Below are 14,495 nucleotides of genomic sequence, written 5' to 3'. Positions count from 1 at the left end.
TGCTCACCATCGTCCCCACATACCTGGTACACAAATTTGAGATGTTCCAGTGTCGCCACTGACAGGCCGAGTATCGAATGGAGAGTAGCGCAGTTCCAATGAGTCGAATGCCGGCCGCACCGAGATACACACTGCATCCAAGTTACTCGTTGCAATGATAGCTTGATCGGCGACTGAAAGAGCCGTCGCACAAACATCGCTTCGGCATGGTGACACTGCGCATTCATGAACAGTTCCAAAAGGCACGCTTGGCTTCCTGATCGCCTTGTAAAGGAGGGCTTCGATATACGGCTTGCGTCAGCAACTTGAAGGACGGACAGGTTTGGACATGCGGAGAATATGGCAGGGATGGCATCAAGATTGATAATCCCTAGGGGCTCGATGCAGAGAATCTCTAGCTGAGGAACGAAGTCAAGCAAAGCGCGTTGAGCTGGCTTTTTCAGTATCGTCCACCATAAATAAGTGATGGTCAAGTGCGTGACGTTGCTCAATCCCTTCAACAACTTGGGTAACCATGAATTGTGCCAATTTCTGCCAAAGAGCGTCTCAGATAACACCAAATGGCGGAAACAATCCACGGCACTTGTGGACAAGGCCTTTGACGAAACCTTGATGAGTTTATGGAGACGTTTACAATCTTTCCTTTTACGCAGTATCACGGTACTGAACAGATATGGCCGTGTGATTCCGAGCCACACATGACAAGTAAGGCTACATGCTTTGAGTGTTTGAGGATCGTTCCAGATGTAATCCAGGACCAATTGGTACAACTCCAAGGGCAATAGGCCCATCGTATAACTTGAATCCAAAGACACATGGCGGCGAGAGCTAGGACAGGCTGAGCAAAGTGTTCCACAAAAGAAAGAGGTGCCAGAAGCCCATCCGTTTGTGAGCGATTTCATGATTGTCAATGCGTCGTCAATAATCCCTTATTTCGATGGGCCCCTAAAATCACACTAGCAGTTACTTTCTTTGCCCCAGTCTCACAAGTACGAACATGTTTTACCTTTTTTATTCCCATGGTAAGCACAATAAGCGAAAATTGAAATGTTTGCTTTGACGGCGTTGCGAAGAACACAGTACAGAGGAGTCCGGGACGAAGGAGTAAACGCGATCAGATGACCGGCGTCCAGGGCCCGTGACGTTCCCATTCCAATCGCTGTCCAGGCCTCACTGCTCAAGATCACTGCTCGGGACTAGGTGAGTAAAATAATGACATGAAGACCATTGAAGGGTCGAAGGCTCGGCGAGTCGATAGCCTCAGCTTCGAGACGCGTGAGTCTAATTCCGACAAAAGCATGTCCAAGTGACGGTCGGCATACTTGCATATTGCCCAGCTCGACAATCACGATCAGTGCATCAGTGTGCTGTGAAACTGCCATCGCGACTGCAGGCCTATAAATTCGATATCAACAAAGATTATAACAACAGCAATACGACAACAGGATAGCAATAAGCTTTGTGAAGTTTCAGGTAACGTCAACCTGTTCATCACACCATTTCAGTTAAAATCGTCATATATGCAAGTCACCTTACCAGGTGCAAGACACCTAGACACTTGTGCGTTAATTGGCAAAATCATTGATTGTCGAATCATCAAATGTGAAGTCTAATCGCAATAGATATGCACGAACTTCAGTTGTCTTTGGCAGGTGGCAAGTAATTTGGAGGATAAAATCGATGATATGTGGGGCGTCATGAATCACTTGAAGTCAGAACATAATGACGAGGCTGGGAAGCCTACGTGCGAAAGACTCTAGTACTTAATACACGGATATCCAGTCGACGACTTCCGAACCAGGGATTTGCGTACGGCCTTTCATTTGGAAGCCGGGCACCAGCTCGGATAAGTACGTGGACTCCAAGGTAGACAAGATGCAAGCAGTTTGCGAATGTCATCTTCTACATGTGTCAACTGGAGAGACACTACGTCCTTGCTTTAAGAAAGGTCCAGATCAGTTGGTCCTACTGAGATCAACGTCAGAAGGGTACACGTGGCGGCTGATTATTGTATATTCACTCTCATCTCTATATCTTCGGTAGGTAAACTGAACAGACTGAAGAGAATGAGATAGAGTACGTCAAGTAGGGGTATGAAGGCTTAGAAGATAGATCTCACTTCCTCTGTCGAGGTGGCCCACGGCAAGATTTTGTTCAAGCATTTCAGGAATATCAGGCCCGGGAGCCATTCATGTTGCCACGGATCATCTTGTCTTTCTACTTTGTTTAAGTGATGAAAAGATCCCCACGCGCCTGTGGACAACGAACTCGACGATGCCTGGTATAGATTGCTGAGACAGGAACAGTTACTGACGTTATGCATCCGCATAGAATGAAACAAGTATTTTCTTGTAGTCGGCACCTATACATAAAATATGAGGCCGCAGGACTTGAGAGTACGAGTGTATTGCCAGTGACGGGCCAAGATGCGCTTATATATGTCCAGAGGAAAATCACCTAGTTTTCCATACTTCCGAAACCCCAAATTCGACGTCCTTAGAGAATGTCATGAAGGGACCAAAAAGGATCCCGAGAGCCAGCCGTCCGTCAGAAGTCTTTGACTTAAGTCTTGCTGATGGAATGGAAACCAGACATTAGGAAGTATGCGCACATCTTTGAATGAGTGCTGAAGTTACCAGCAAACAGTGGTATGGCTGTTCAACGTGGATTCATGGATGACGCGTAGGCTAACCTTAGAAGAACACCAAACAGCGTGAACTTGGCGTGAACTCTGAAACTTAAAGTTCCCATGGGAAGCGCGGTCACATGTTGCTATTGAACGCGTCAAGCTCGGGTCGGTGTCACCGCCTCAGGCTTTACCGGTGATCCATTGCCAGCTAGCAAAGATCCGATACTTGCAGGCTTCGGAAAGCTCTCTAGACTCAAGTTGTATGACGAAAATTCCGCCCGGCCTGCGAATTGACCATACGGTCACGGAGGTATGCAAAGGCGGGTCGTCCGCATGGTACGATTATGACAGTGTCAGGCTTTATACAAATGCCTACATTACAAGCAAAGGAAAGGTATGATGCACGTCCGTGTCTTAGCGTAGCAGTCTTCGTACAGGTTCGCCATTCTTCTCGTTAAAATTTTTATTCTTTATTCTAGATTTTGTTGGGGTATAAGAAGAGAGGTTTTGGGCGGGGCCTGTGAGTGACTCATTTATGGGATGTACCTCGACCTTAACGTTGCCTAAAGTTGGAACGGGTTTGGAGGGAAAGTAGATTCCGGAGAGACATTTCTTCAAGCCGCATGTCGTGAACTAGAGGTGAATGTCCCAAACGCTTCCAAAGTGGTCCATCTAACTTCTCGCGATGTTAGGAAGAGGCTGGCATCACAGCACCTCTCGAGCACCGGGGGACGATCTTTTTCAAGAATGCGGACACCAAAGAAGCAGCTCATATCGAAGTATTTTATGCCGATGAATATTCGGGAAGCATTATGGAGTGACCTTCTTCACTATTAAAGAAGTCATCTTTGACTGATGCACGGCGTTAGAACTGATGAGATGCGTCCCCAATGGTTCTCCATTGATGCAGACGCAGAACCCTCCAATACTACCTCGGACTTACAGCCCATTCCGTTTGGTCAGATGTGGGAAGAGGATCCTATGTGGTTTCCGCTCATGCTATCCAAGCGTCCCTTTGCTGGACGTGTCGATTTCGGACCTGATGGCCGTTTGAGAAAATGGTGGTTCGCCGAAGTCCCCGCTGCGACATTAATATCTACCTAGAGCTGTTTGTCATCGTTCCTCATAGATAGCACAAAAGATCAATGACTATGTCATTTAAACCGATATTTACACCAACCCGCGAATTCTAACTAGTTGATAACAAGTGCTTCTTCCAAGAAATCTAGCACGATTGCGGCTGAACCCCAAGACGATTCATACCCGCTTCCAGCATGTCTAAAATGTTCTTTGAGTCGAACTCAAAGGTATTCATTGGTCTATATCAACGTACCCGTAGTTGAACATCACTGGTATCTTCCTATCATTTTTCGGTATGTCCACCCACTCAGTTTCGAGTCTGATCCCACCAGCTCTACTTGGTCGAAAACCACAGCCTATATCAAGTATAAGTGGACGAATGTCCTCGACGGTGGGGGTTCGCTGAGCGCGGACCTCTGGTGGCGCAAGCTCAGGGCAAAGAGCCAAACAACGCTGGAGGATCTCTTCAGTAGTCTCGGGTCGCGCTACAGGGTACCTGAAAAGAATTAGATGAAAGATGCCCAACATATTCATTGTATCATATACCAATCATTCGGGACTTTCGTGCCGCCTAGGGCTACCTATTGGACGCAGTGAAAATTTGAACCGTCTGGAAATACAGCAGGAATGAAACATACGTTTCCATTACGCCGTGGGATTATATACGTCCACGATGTACCAACCAGATTGCTGGCTCTCATCGCCTTTGTAATCCAAGGAGCACGAACTAGAACAGTCTGGCCTCTGCTCGGGTACATATCCTTGTCTTCCACGCCACCGAGGACCCGGGTGCCAAGGCCAGTGCACACCACCAAGGCATCTATAGGCGACGAAGAGTGCTTGCCGGAAAAAATTCCCGCACCGCCCTCTAATACTTGGTTGATATGCTGTACCACGCCTCGTACTATGGTACCACCGCGAGCGAGAAAGCGCGACAGCAGATAATTCAAGTAGAGTGGGGGATCAATGACGTATGTTGTGAATGAATAGCCCATTAGTGTGTTCGGGGCGAGCGATTCCTCTGGGATCATTGTGAACTGCAGAGATGTGTTGTTCCATCAGCGAGCTTGAAAAAAGTCCATAGAAACACATACATCTGGCATCCACTCCGCATGCATATCCACAAGGTCCGTATAATACTCGAGGGTAGTGACGCGGCGAAAGCAGTGTTCTGCCTCTCCGTCGGGTTCGGATAGATTCCACATAACTTTAAATGTATCTTCTTGAATTTCTTTGGACTTGTTAGCGGTCTTCGCAGTCACATATAAATCAGTACCACATACTCCGTTCTCTTTCATCATTTTCTCTATAGATGACATGGTACGCGCCCTGGCACGCGCAATCCGTTGAGCGACGCGTTCGATCGAAATTGAAGAACAGAAAGATTTTCGATGTTCACTCACCGCCCAAAGACTAGTGTACTTGACACTCTTTGGATCGCTGGGAAACGTCTCTGCAATGACGGTGACGCTATATCCGCCTTTCTCTTGTATGGACACCGCAGTGGTTAGGCCGATGACACCTAGTGATTGATGTAGGTCCGTGAGCAGGGTTGACTTACAGCCTAGAATAATCGATAACGCACCAGCGCCCAGGATGACGACGCTCTTAGTGGGTTCAGGTGTCGACATGGTGGTCGGCCGCGAAGGTGATACTTATCATTTGATCCCGCTTTCTCTGAGAACGATATCTTGATAGTGTATATATATCTATGTGACAACTTGATTACGGACATACAACCAAACCTTATAAGTGCACACTCACCAACATCTGGTGTTGTTTAATAAGTATATATGTGCGAGCTCTCCTTTATCCCAGCGGAGTCATGGCGGCCGGACTAGCGCTGGCAACCTGCTTTCTGCAAACTGGCTGCCTGTTGCGGCGGGAGAAGGGGGTTGTTTTGCCGTAGCTTGGCCCGCGAATATGCCACGATGCCAGGGCAGTCAGAAAGCGGCATCTCGTAGACAAATAGCCGCCGGATTGGATATCATCGATCCCATTCTCGAAGGCTACCATTAGGAGATAGAACAGGAACGGATGGCAAATACATACGGCAACAATGTAATAGATTCAACGAACGGGCACGGCCACAATTATCGATTTATTGAAGGGTTTTATGGTATCTCACGGTGTGGACGGTGCAAGGGTACCCCGCAGGTAACTGCGCTCTTCGATAGTTGGACTACGGGTCGATTCTGATTAATGGACGCTGCGCCAGTACCAAGCAGACGGTGCAGACCATCTCAATGGATAGCGATGTCCTGACAAATAAAGGATGTCCAGAATTAGAATATAAATTACTATTTGAATTGAGCACAATGCACGAACCTTGTAGTAAACACTAACTGCAAAGGGAATTACATGCCCACTAGCTGGCCTACACTCGATCAAGCATGTGCAGACATCCAACCTGTGCGATGCAATTCTCCTGCCATAGCTATGAAAAGCAAGATCGGAAACGTTTCCCTCCAGACAACTGAGGATACTCTTGGTCACACTAAACCTGTATTCTAACATGAGCAATCTCTCCCCGCTTCCGAGTCAATAATGCAGTTCCATGATATGCAGAAACATACCGACATTTGATTCAGGTCACACGTTGGAGCACGTAGCACCCCTCGATTCACAGGTATACGCAGAAAATTCAAAGTACGAAAGCATTGCATTGCAAGTTGTCGTTCTACGCACATAGCCTCCACACACCAAAATTATGAATGTAGCTCTCACTACTATCTAGAAGTCCATCATCGTATTTGCATGAGCAAACCTAGAGCTGCTAGCGAAGGCGGAGCTGTCCGGTGTGTTCTGCGCCAGAAAACAAATGGCCCCTTTCCAGTAGGACATCGTGTACAGGGGTGATAAGGTGCTGGCGCAAGGATACGAGGCGTCAGTCCGAACGGTTTTCCTCTGCCTGTGGCAGAGATTTGGGCTCCGATTGGCTGAGCTGTTTCTGTAGTTGTCAGATTTTGATCGGAGCCTCAATAAGAGGCTGGTCCAAGTCTGGTGCGACTGATCAGAATTAGGAGGAGGTCTGGCTGACGTAACTGCTACCTCCGCCACCTCGCACAGGATCACATGCGGGTAGTAGGACGGGCATACAGTTCCGACCATAAGTAAGTTCCAACCCATCGCTTCTTTCTTTCAAACTATCATGAAGCTCAATACGCCACTTCCTCAGCCTCTCCCTAAAGAATGCGACAAAGCAGCAAAGATATGTGCGTTTTCCATTTCATGACCATCCACCATGCCTTAAAGTCTCCGCAGTCAAGTCATTTGTGGATAGTGGCAACAACGGGCTCGACGGCGTGCGTATCTATCCGATCCGATATTCTGTTCAAATGCTGATGCTTACTCTACATACAGGTCATCCCACGCAGTGTACTGCAAAATGCAAAGGGATTTGCCATCTTCACCATCATCAAGGCTGGATTTCTCTTTTCCGCCCGCGCAGGCACTGGAATAGTCATTGCTAGGCTTGACGACGGAAGTAAGTGATGTGAATGATGACCTCTTTTGCAAGGATATGTAATAAAAGCGACCTGGCTGTAGCATGGTCTGCCCCGAGTGCGATTGGAACGGCAGGTGTTGGAGTAGGCGGTCAAGCTGGCGCCGAGATGACGGATTTCTTGGTTGTCCTCAATTCACGTTCGGTGAGCTATCCCAGATCTGAGACCGGTGTCAGAGGTTGACCATGCCTTAGGCCGTGGTAAGTCAATTTCCGTACTATGGCTCCATCCTCCCCCCTTCGCTTCCCTTTCACGCTGTGGTGATTCTCCCCACCACTTGGGATATGGGTAGCAGCGAGGAAAGCGCACCTTGTGTTGCCTCGATATCGGCAAGACTCTGGCCACTGCTGCGCAAAGGCTTGGCACTGTTTTGAGGCTCGATCTATAATTGCTACCGTTTCGAAGAAGGTCACACGTAGGTGGCGATCTCGTACCCAAATCCCGGACGGCTCCCCCAGTTGATTCCCACCATTTAGTGATTGGTGGAGACCCGATGGGACCACTTCTATCCAGTCAATGCTGGGAAAATGGTCTTGAGTTTTTCCGCTTATTACGTCGTATATGGACGGTGATGAGCGTGAGAAGTGTTTGCGCCATACCCTCGATGCCAATGAGGGCGATCTCTGACTGGATGTTGTCGCGACCACCTTAAGCATGTGGTTGAGATCGGTATCCTGAAGAAGCGCGCGCTGGGGATCGGGCATTCCGAAGCCTTCGTGTGGGGGAACATACAGTTTTTCCATCTGCAATTCCCTGACTGTATACCACACTACCTCTGTATTGTTCACTGACAATTCTTGATTAGAGGTCTTTCATGTCTGCAGGCTCCCTCACCCTCGGAGGCAATTTGAGCATTGCTGTCGGGCCGCTCGGCAGGAATGGAGAGGCTAGTGGCTCGTTGAACACCAAAGGGAAGATGGCAGCAATGTGTGCATGTCCCCCACTTTACCTCGGAAGGTCTTCGTTAACCTCCTCTACAGGTATAGCTATTCAAAAACCAGGGGACTCTTTGGTGGCGTATCCATAGAGGGCTCGGTGATTGTTGAACGTCAAGACGCCAATGCACAAGCTTATCGTAACGATATCTCGGTAAAGACTCTGTTGAGTGGCGCGGTTCCACCGCCCGAGTGGGCTCAGCCATTGATCAGGACGTTAGAGGCGTGCACCGGTATGCCCGGTAGTAGAGGGTGGGTGCAGGAGCTTCGGGCGCGTCACGACAGCAATTACATGTTTGACGGAGTTGAAAGTCCCCGCGACGAGCTGGGTCCTTCGTCGAGTTATGCTGAAGATGAGCTCTATGGCAGTGCCTCGGAAACAAGGCCTAACATGAAGAAGACCAAGTCGCGCTCAGGCAGTCTGTCATTCTCGCCGACGAGCTGGGGCCGCCGCAAAAGCTCCGCATCACAGTTTGCATCCGAGTTTCATGACCCAGCTCGCGCACCGGTTCCCATGGACATGGCAGAGACGGACTCACCTTCGTCTACAATATCATCACGGCGCGCGTGGGAGGATCGCCCGTCCTCGCGCTCCTTGCGCAAGCCGAACCCCACTACAGAGTACTTCGACACGAAATTCGAGTCTGACTTCGCGACGGATGAGGAGTTACGGCGACATAAGCGGCTCAGTGTGTCGAATCCAAATGCGAGGACATTCGATGATGAGGATTTTCAAGTTGGCTCGCCGTTCAATTCGTTACCTCCCTTCGACTCTGCGCGATCCAATCTCACGGGATCAGACGTAGCGAGTAACCGTCGCGCTTATAGTGCGTATGCGCCTCCATCAGATGGTGATCCGTTCGAGTCGAGGGACGACCTCGATACGTTGGACTATGGGGGCCGTCCGCCCGTCAAACTCAGTAAGACCCCGCCCCCGCCGAAGATCGTACCAAAGGCGGAGCTGACGAAGCCGTTGAGGCCGCATGAAGGCGTTGCGCGTGCTATTGCGTTGTATAATTTCAACGCCGTTCAGGTGAGCATATTTGTGTCATATTTTGAGAGTGATAAACTGATTGAGATCTAAGTCTGGCGACCTGTCATTCACGAAGGGGCAAGTTATTACCGTCACGGAGAAGAGTAATGATATTAATACCTGGTGGAAGGGCAAGGTAGATGGGCGCGAAGGTGTATTCCCTGCTAATTTCGTGGAAGTTGTATAATGTGTGTTCGGCGCACAATGTATCATTTGGTATCTATATACATTCGATGTATTTCTCTCGGTATAACGATGCCTTGAGTGAGGCGTTGACACAGGTTACTAAATCAAATGTATCCAAACCATCTGCTATTGAGCTCGGGCGATCACAAGTGGGTTGTAGTGAGCTCTGACTCCGCGCTCGAAAGATCTGTCAGTTTGCTAGTTGTGCAAAGTCTTCCTGACGGGACTCGATTGCTACTAACCATCCCGGGATTGGAACGGGGCGAGGAATACGTGAAGAGATATAAACATCATCTTTTTGTTGCCAGTTGGACTCCCTTCTGGTCGCGGGAGCCGGCACGAACTTGAATCGTCAGGTTTTGCTGACATATTTCACGATTACAGTATCCATTGTAATATCGGGAATCGTTGATTTGGACACTCGCTGGCTTGTAGATCGGCAGTTTGCCGAGGAAACATATGACAGAATGCCAGCAACCCAAACAAGAGCCGGAAGGATGATGCCTTCAATATCTGGCCTCGTAGCACTAGTTTTATAAAGTTATATCGGGTTTGTATCGGAATGAGCAGTCTGTGAGGTTAAAAGGGAAGGTTTTTCACGGTCTGTCTGTGTTTTCGTTTCAATTCGACTTCTTTTAGCCGGTCATGGCCACGCCGTAACTGGCTGAGCCTTGCCACATACGGCTTCGTCGACCTCCACGAGCTTTCCGGCACGCAAAGTAAGCAGGTTGGTCAGCTTGATCATCTTACAATCCATGTAGAATGTTTCGAGTGTATATACGGTCATCCATTTGAAAAATTCTTCCATTAATCGACGAGTTCATATACACGGTCTATTTTTCCAAGATCGACAATGTATCGTAGGTTATACATGTGTATGTAAGCAAAGGCGCATTGCGAGCTCCTGCTGGGTGGTACCATAATCAGAAATCAGCCCTAATAAATTTACGAAGAACGAAATGGTCTATAGGAAGCAAAGCAAGACATGGGAACATCCTATGACATACTACACCGATAGCTCTAACGCCTTAAAGGCGCTCTGCGGCACGACTTTTCCAGCTCGACGAGCATATCGTTGACACGGTCACGCGCGTCCTCCAATGCGTCAGAGAGCTCTTCGTCGTCGAGACGTCCGCCACTGCCGAACTCGAACGCTGGCGAGCCCAAGGCAGTCCGGAGCGCCATGTGTAGGGCGACATTCCGCTGCGATGGCGACGGCGGCGGCGAAAGGATGAACGATACAGAGGTAGAGCAAGAGGGGAATGAGGATGGGAATATGCGGCGGTAAATGAGCGTCGCACTGAGCAAGGAACGAATTTCAGCCTCGTCCGTGCTAGCAAGGTCATGCGCGTTCTCGCAATCCACGCCCTCATCTGAGCTATCTCGGTGAGGAACTGGAAGGACATCTTCGTGTGTGCAGAAGCCAGTGTCCCAGATGCGCTCGAGCAGCATTGCGAGAATTGCTGTTCGGCCACCAATCGATTTGCCTGCTTGGACGGTTTCCGTGCGTTCCTGTTCCTCTTTGAAATCCTTCTCTGCGTCATACACATAACGCTCTTCATCATCCGCGCACACTCCCGCAACTGCGGGGAGAACTGCATCACGGACGACTGTGCGAACAAAGAGCGCAGCAGCGTGCTTGCGGAGTCGCGCGCGGATGAGAATCGCGGCGAGGACACCGAGCGGGGTACGTTTCTCGCATGCGGCGCATCGGCTCTTGCGCTCAATCTTGTGCCATTGCTGCCACTTTGCGAGCCATTCCGCAGCATCATCGACGCTCATATTAGCAAGTACAATCTTCTCATGAGGGCGGAGGAACTCTCGCCCGCGAGCAGCATCCCATAAAGCGGCAGCCTTCGAAGACGACACGGGGCGCATTATAAGGGCTAGCGTAGAGAGGTCTGTCGTGGAGGCGGCGAACGTCGAGATGTGCCACGACATGCACCAGTAGGTCTGCAGACGTGTGGTCTTTCCAACTTTGTCTGTATACTATGTGTGAGCACACAAAGACCTCGAAGGTCCTGGGAATAGCTCACCGTTAAATGCAATCAGTTCGCCCAATCTCACCCATGCCCTCTGTTCCAGCTGGTTCAGCTCAATGCCACGATCGACTCTGCCAGCCTTGATGACGCCTTGCATCAGTCCGACAAGTCCATCTTTGACGCCTAGTGCCTTTCGTAATCGCGTTGCTTCGTCAGGCGAGCCTCGTGTTGCTGGGCTCAGCACATCGAGCAGGTCGTCCATCAGAGCAGAACGATACTGACTCCTTGCTTTCACTGAGTTCAGGTTCTCCTGGGCTTTACCTGGATTGGAGGTCACTGTTGGTGCACAGCGCACAGGAACACGAATAAAATACGACGACCATGCAGGTAGTCCACGAGCGCGTCGCAGCGCACTGGAAAGCCATGGAACAAGGACATAGAAGAACACCAGCGTCGACACGAGGAGGTGCGCAGCCTGTACAGCCTCGTGGAAGCCGAACCCACCGATTGAAGAGTATCTAGGTAAAGGCATCTCCGTTGCAATGGGACCGTGGGGCGTAAGGACTGAGCCGTGGTGAGCATGTTGTGAGGTGTGCGCGTTCGATCGAGACGCCAGAGGCGAGTTAAAAACAGAGAAAAATGCGAAAGCTGCCAGAAGATACTGCTGAGCAGGAGCTTGTTGAGCAGCATTATCTACGGCCATGGGCAATTGCGAGCCCATCGGGAAGACAGCTTGTGGGTCTGCAATCACGGGGGCTAGCGGGGTAACAGGTGCAGCCGCGGGGAGAGGAACTTTACGTGGTCTACCACGCTTACGCTTCTCTGGAATAGCCCCAGGGACGGTAGCCGTTGCAGCGGGTTGAGGAGGCGGGCGGGGAGCCTTCTCTTTCTTAGCTGCTTTGACTACCTTCGCCTTCTTGCGCGCACGGCCGTCTTCGCCATCTTCACCATCACTATCCTCTCCATCACCATCCTCTTCGTCGCTGACGGCTGTAGCACCTTCCTCCTCGATTTCATCTTTCTCCTCTCCGCCGAAGCTCTCCCGCCACTCACGCTCCCACTCTTTCAAAAGCGCCGGTCCACCGACGAGACCCGCGATAAGTGACTTGAGGCCATCCTGTTCTCGCTTCAGTCGCGTTTCCCGTTTCTTGAGCACTCTGCGAGGTAATGAGCAATCACAACGAGCAATCTCGATTTAACATACTTGATGTATTCAGCAGCTTTGCCGAGCACGTTAGCTTTGCTCATCTTCCGAGCAACTTTCACTCCATCGACGAAACCTCGCGCGTCCACGATGTCGTTAAAGGGATTTTCTTGTCCATTTGCCTTTGCCTCTAATACTCGCAGGGCTGGGACCGCCTGCTTGAGTCCGGTGATCCGAGCGTTTAGGTTTGTCCGATACCGTCGTTCAATGGTTGTATGGCTCGTCTTTGGGCGGCCTATAACCGATTGTACAGGAGGTGGCACGGCACCTGGAGACTCCATCCTAGGTGACGAAGGTGACGAGGATGAAGCCGACTCAGGGCCAGGGGAACTTTTGGGGCTGGGAGGCTTGCTCGCAGGAGCAACGACTGGTCGAGGAAGACGAGGGATTGGAAGCTTAGCTTGGCCACCTAAGTAATGAAATTAAAAAGTGAAGTAACATGAAGTACGCAATCAGCTTGCCTGCTGCAGCCATTTGCTGTACTTGTGCGCTTACGGGGACGGCGAGCGTTACACCAGCCATCTGTCGGACCTTGTGTGCGAGCTCCTGTGCTGGGTCGCTGACATAGTTGTCACTCGGAGAGCTACTGACAGACGCGTGCTCCGAAACCGGGGAGAACGACGCCCCCGAGGAAGACGAGGAAGAGGTAACGCTCAATCGACGTCCCGTCTCCGGCTGAACATGCGACTGTGCCATCCAATTCATCTCGTTCGCAGGGGGATAAACGAAGTCGTTGGGTATGTTAGCAGGCGGTACTAGCAGGGAGTTATTTGTCGGAAGTGCAAGTCCAGAGGTATCGAAAATGGAATCAAAGTGCAACGCATTTGGGTCAATGGCCATATTCGAGTCGAAGTCGAGGTCCATAGGAAGGGAAAAGTTGAAGTTGCCAAAGTCTGGAAGCTTTGTGTCGTTGTTCTGCACCCATTCTGAGAGCTGGTCCCAATCCGCGGGCGCATTTTCCTGAGCGGAGGGCTCAGAACTAGATGTAGCGTGCTGTGAAATCGTCTGGAGGAGAAGCTCAAGACTATCATCGGCACTGAGCTGGGAGTGATCAATACTGGGCGACGGAGAGCTCGTCGACGAGCTACTGCTCGACAACGGAGGGGTGGACATTGTCGAGGAACAGAGACAAGACGCGCTCTGGAGGAAGGGGCAGATTTGAAGGGTCGAGGCGCTGCTGCTGCTCTCCGGTATCGCACCACTCTCGTTTTACCGTATACGGCAACTGGCGTTCCTAGGGGAGCCACCGCGAGAAAACTCCGCATGAATTTACCGGCGCGTTTATCTCCCATTGGATCTATTCTCCGCTCCATGCTACCGGCGCCACCACCCTGCTGGCTGCGGCTCCTGCAGCTGCAAGGCTCAGTCCATCATACCCATTCTGCTCTGTTCTCCATCTCGGCATTGTGGAATCCCTAGCTTCGGCTACCAGAAAAATGGACCGGAGTTGTTCATGCATCTCGCAGAGACGGCTACTAACATCAATCCTGATGCAACACCTGCTTGTCTATATACAGCCAGTGTATTGCAAAAACCAACCTTCAGGATACCTGGGTGCTTGTTGTTTGTTTCTCTTTGAGGTATAACATTCGTCTTCTTGTCACATATGCTAAGGAAGTCGTAAATCATGTCGGAGAGTCTCGCCGCTTCTGATACACACCCTGTAACTTCGGAACAGCTGATACTCGTGTCTCCATCTTAAACGATAGGCAAACGAGAACACAGTTTCCGTGATTCCAGCTTATTTATGGCGAGCCCTATTTCTAAGCCTCTCAGACAACTCTGAGGTTAGTGTCTGGCCCCAACAGTCTCGAGCCTCGACAGATTCTACTCAACCACCTGCTGGATTATCTGCGACGAATTTCGTGGCTAGGAGATTCCATACATTGCCAGGTCGGTCTCCTCTTCACGGATGAGTTGAAGTATAAGTATTGCATGGG

The 14,495-nt window shown here is 50.3% G+C and overlaps 4 protein-coding genes across 4 annotated transcripts; 2 read left to right on the top strand and 2 right to left on the bottom strand.

Moving 5' to 3' along the window:
• Positions 1–2,997: 2,997 nt before the first annotated feature.
• FIBRA_03276 (uncharacterized protein) lies at positions 2,998–3,733 on the top strand (the record flags this gene model as incomplete). The annotated part of the gene is made up of 5 exons (XM_012325121.1): positions 2,998–3,066; positions 3,109–3,149; positions 3,199–3,268; positions 3,322–3,446; positions 3,499–3,733. The coding sequence occupies 5 exons, from the start codon at positions 2,998–3,000 to the stop codon at positions 3,731–3,733; spliced, it is 540 nt and encodes a 179-aa protein (XP_012180511.1).
• Positions 3,734–3,822: 89 nt separating this feature from the next.
• FIBRA_03275 (uncharacterized protein) lies at positions 3,823–5,340 on the bottom strand (the record flags this gene model as incomplete). The annotated part of the gene is made up of 8 exons (XM_012325120.1): positions 3,823–3,907; positions 3,963–4,205; positions 4,256–4,290; positions 4,348–4,746; positions 4,804–4,940; positions 4,993–5,038; positions 5,113–5,231; positions 5,295–5,340. The coding sequence occupies 8 exons, from the start codon at positions 5,338–5,340 to the stop codon at positions 3,823–3,825; spliced, it is 1,110 nt and encodes a 369-aa protein (XP_012180510.1).
• Positions 5,341–6,860: 1,520 nt separating this feature from the next.
• On the top strand, positions 6,861–9,370 carry FIBRA_03274 (uncharacterized protein; the record flags this gene model as incomplete). Its single annotated transcript, XM_012325119.1, has 8 exons — positions 6,861–6,924; positions 6,974–7,014; positions 7,073–7,196; positions 7,259–7,359; positions 7,410–7,415; positions 8,021–8,142; positions 8,196–9,183; positions 9,236–9,370. The coding sequence occupies 8 exons, from the start codon at positions 6,861–6,863 to the stop codon at positions 9,368–9,370; spliced, it is 1,581 nt and encodes a 526-aa protein (XP_012180509.1).
• A 1,019-nt stretch (positions 9,371–10,389) lies between these two features.
• FIBRA_03273 (uncharacterized protein) lies at positions 10,390–13,668 on the bottom strand (the record flags this gene model as incomplete). The annotated part of the gene is made up of 4 exons (XM_012325118.1): positions 10,390–11,351; positions 11,406–12,508; positions 12,556–12,950; positions 13,051–13,668. 4 exons carry the CDS (start codon positions 13,666–13,668, stop codon positions 10,390–10,392), a joined length of 3,078 nt encoding a protein of 1,025 aa, XP_012180508.1.
• Positions 13,669–14,495: the final 827 nt, after the last annotated feature.

Source organism: Fibroporia radiculosa (genome assembly GCF_000313525.1).
Source record: "Fibroporia radiculosa TFFH 294 genomic supercontigs, scaffold1819, whole genome shotgun sequence".
Lineage (NCBI taxonomy): Eukaryota > Fungi > Basidiomycota > Agaricomycetes > Polyporales > Fibroporiaceae > Fibroporia > Fibroporia radiculosa.
This window is presented reverse-complemented; position numbering and strand designations above follow the sequence as displayed.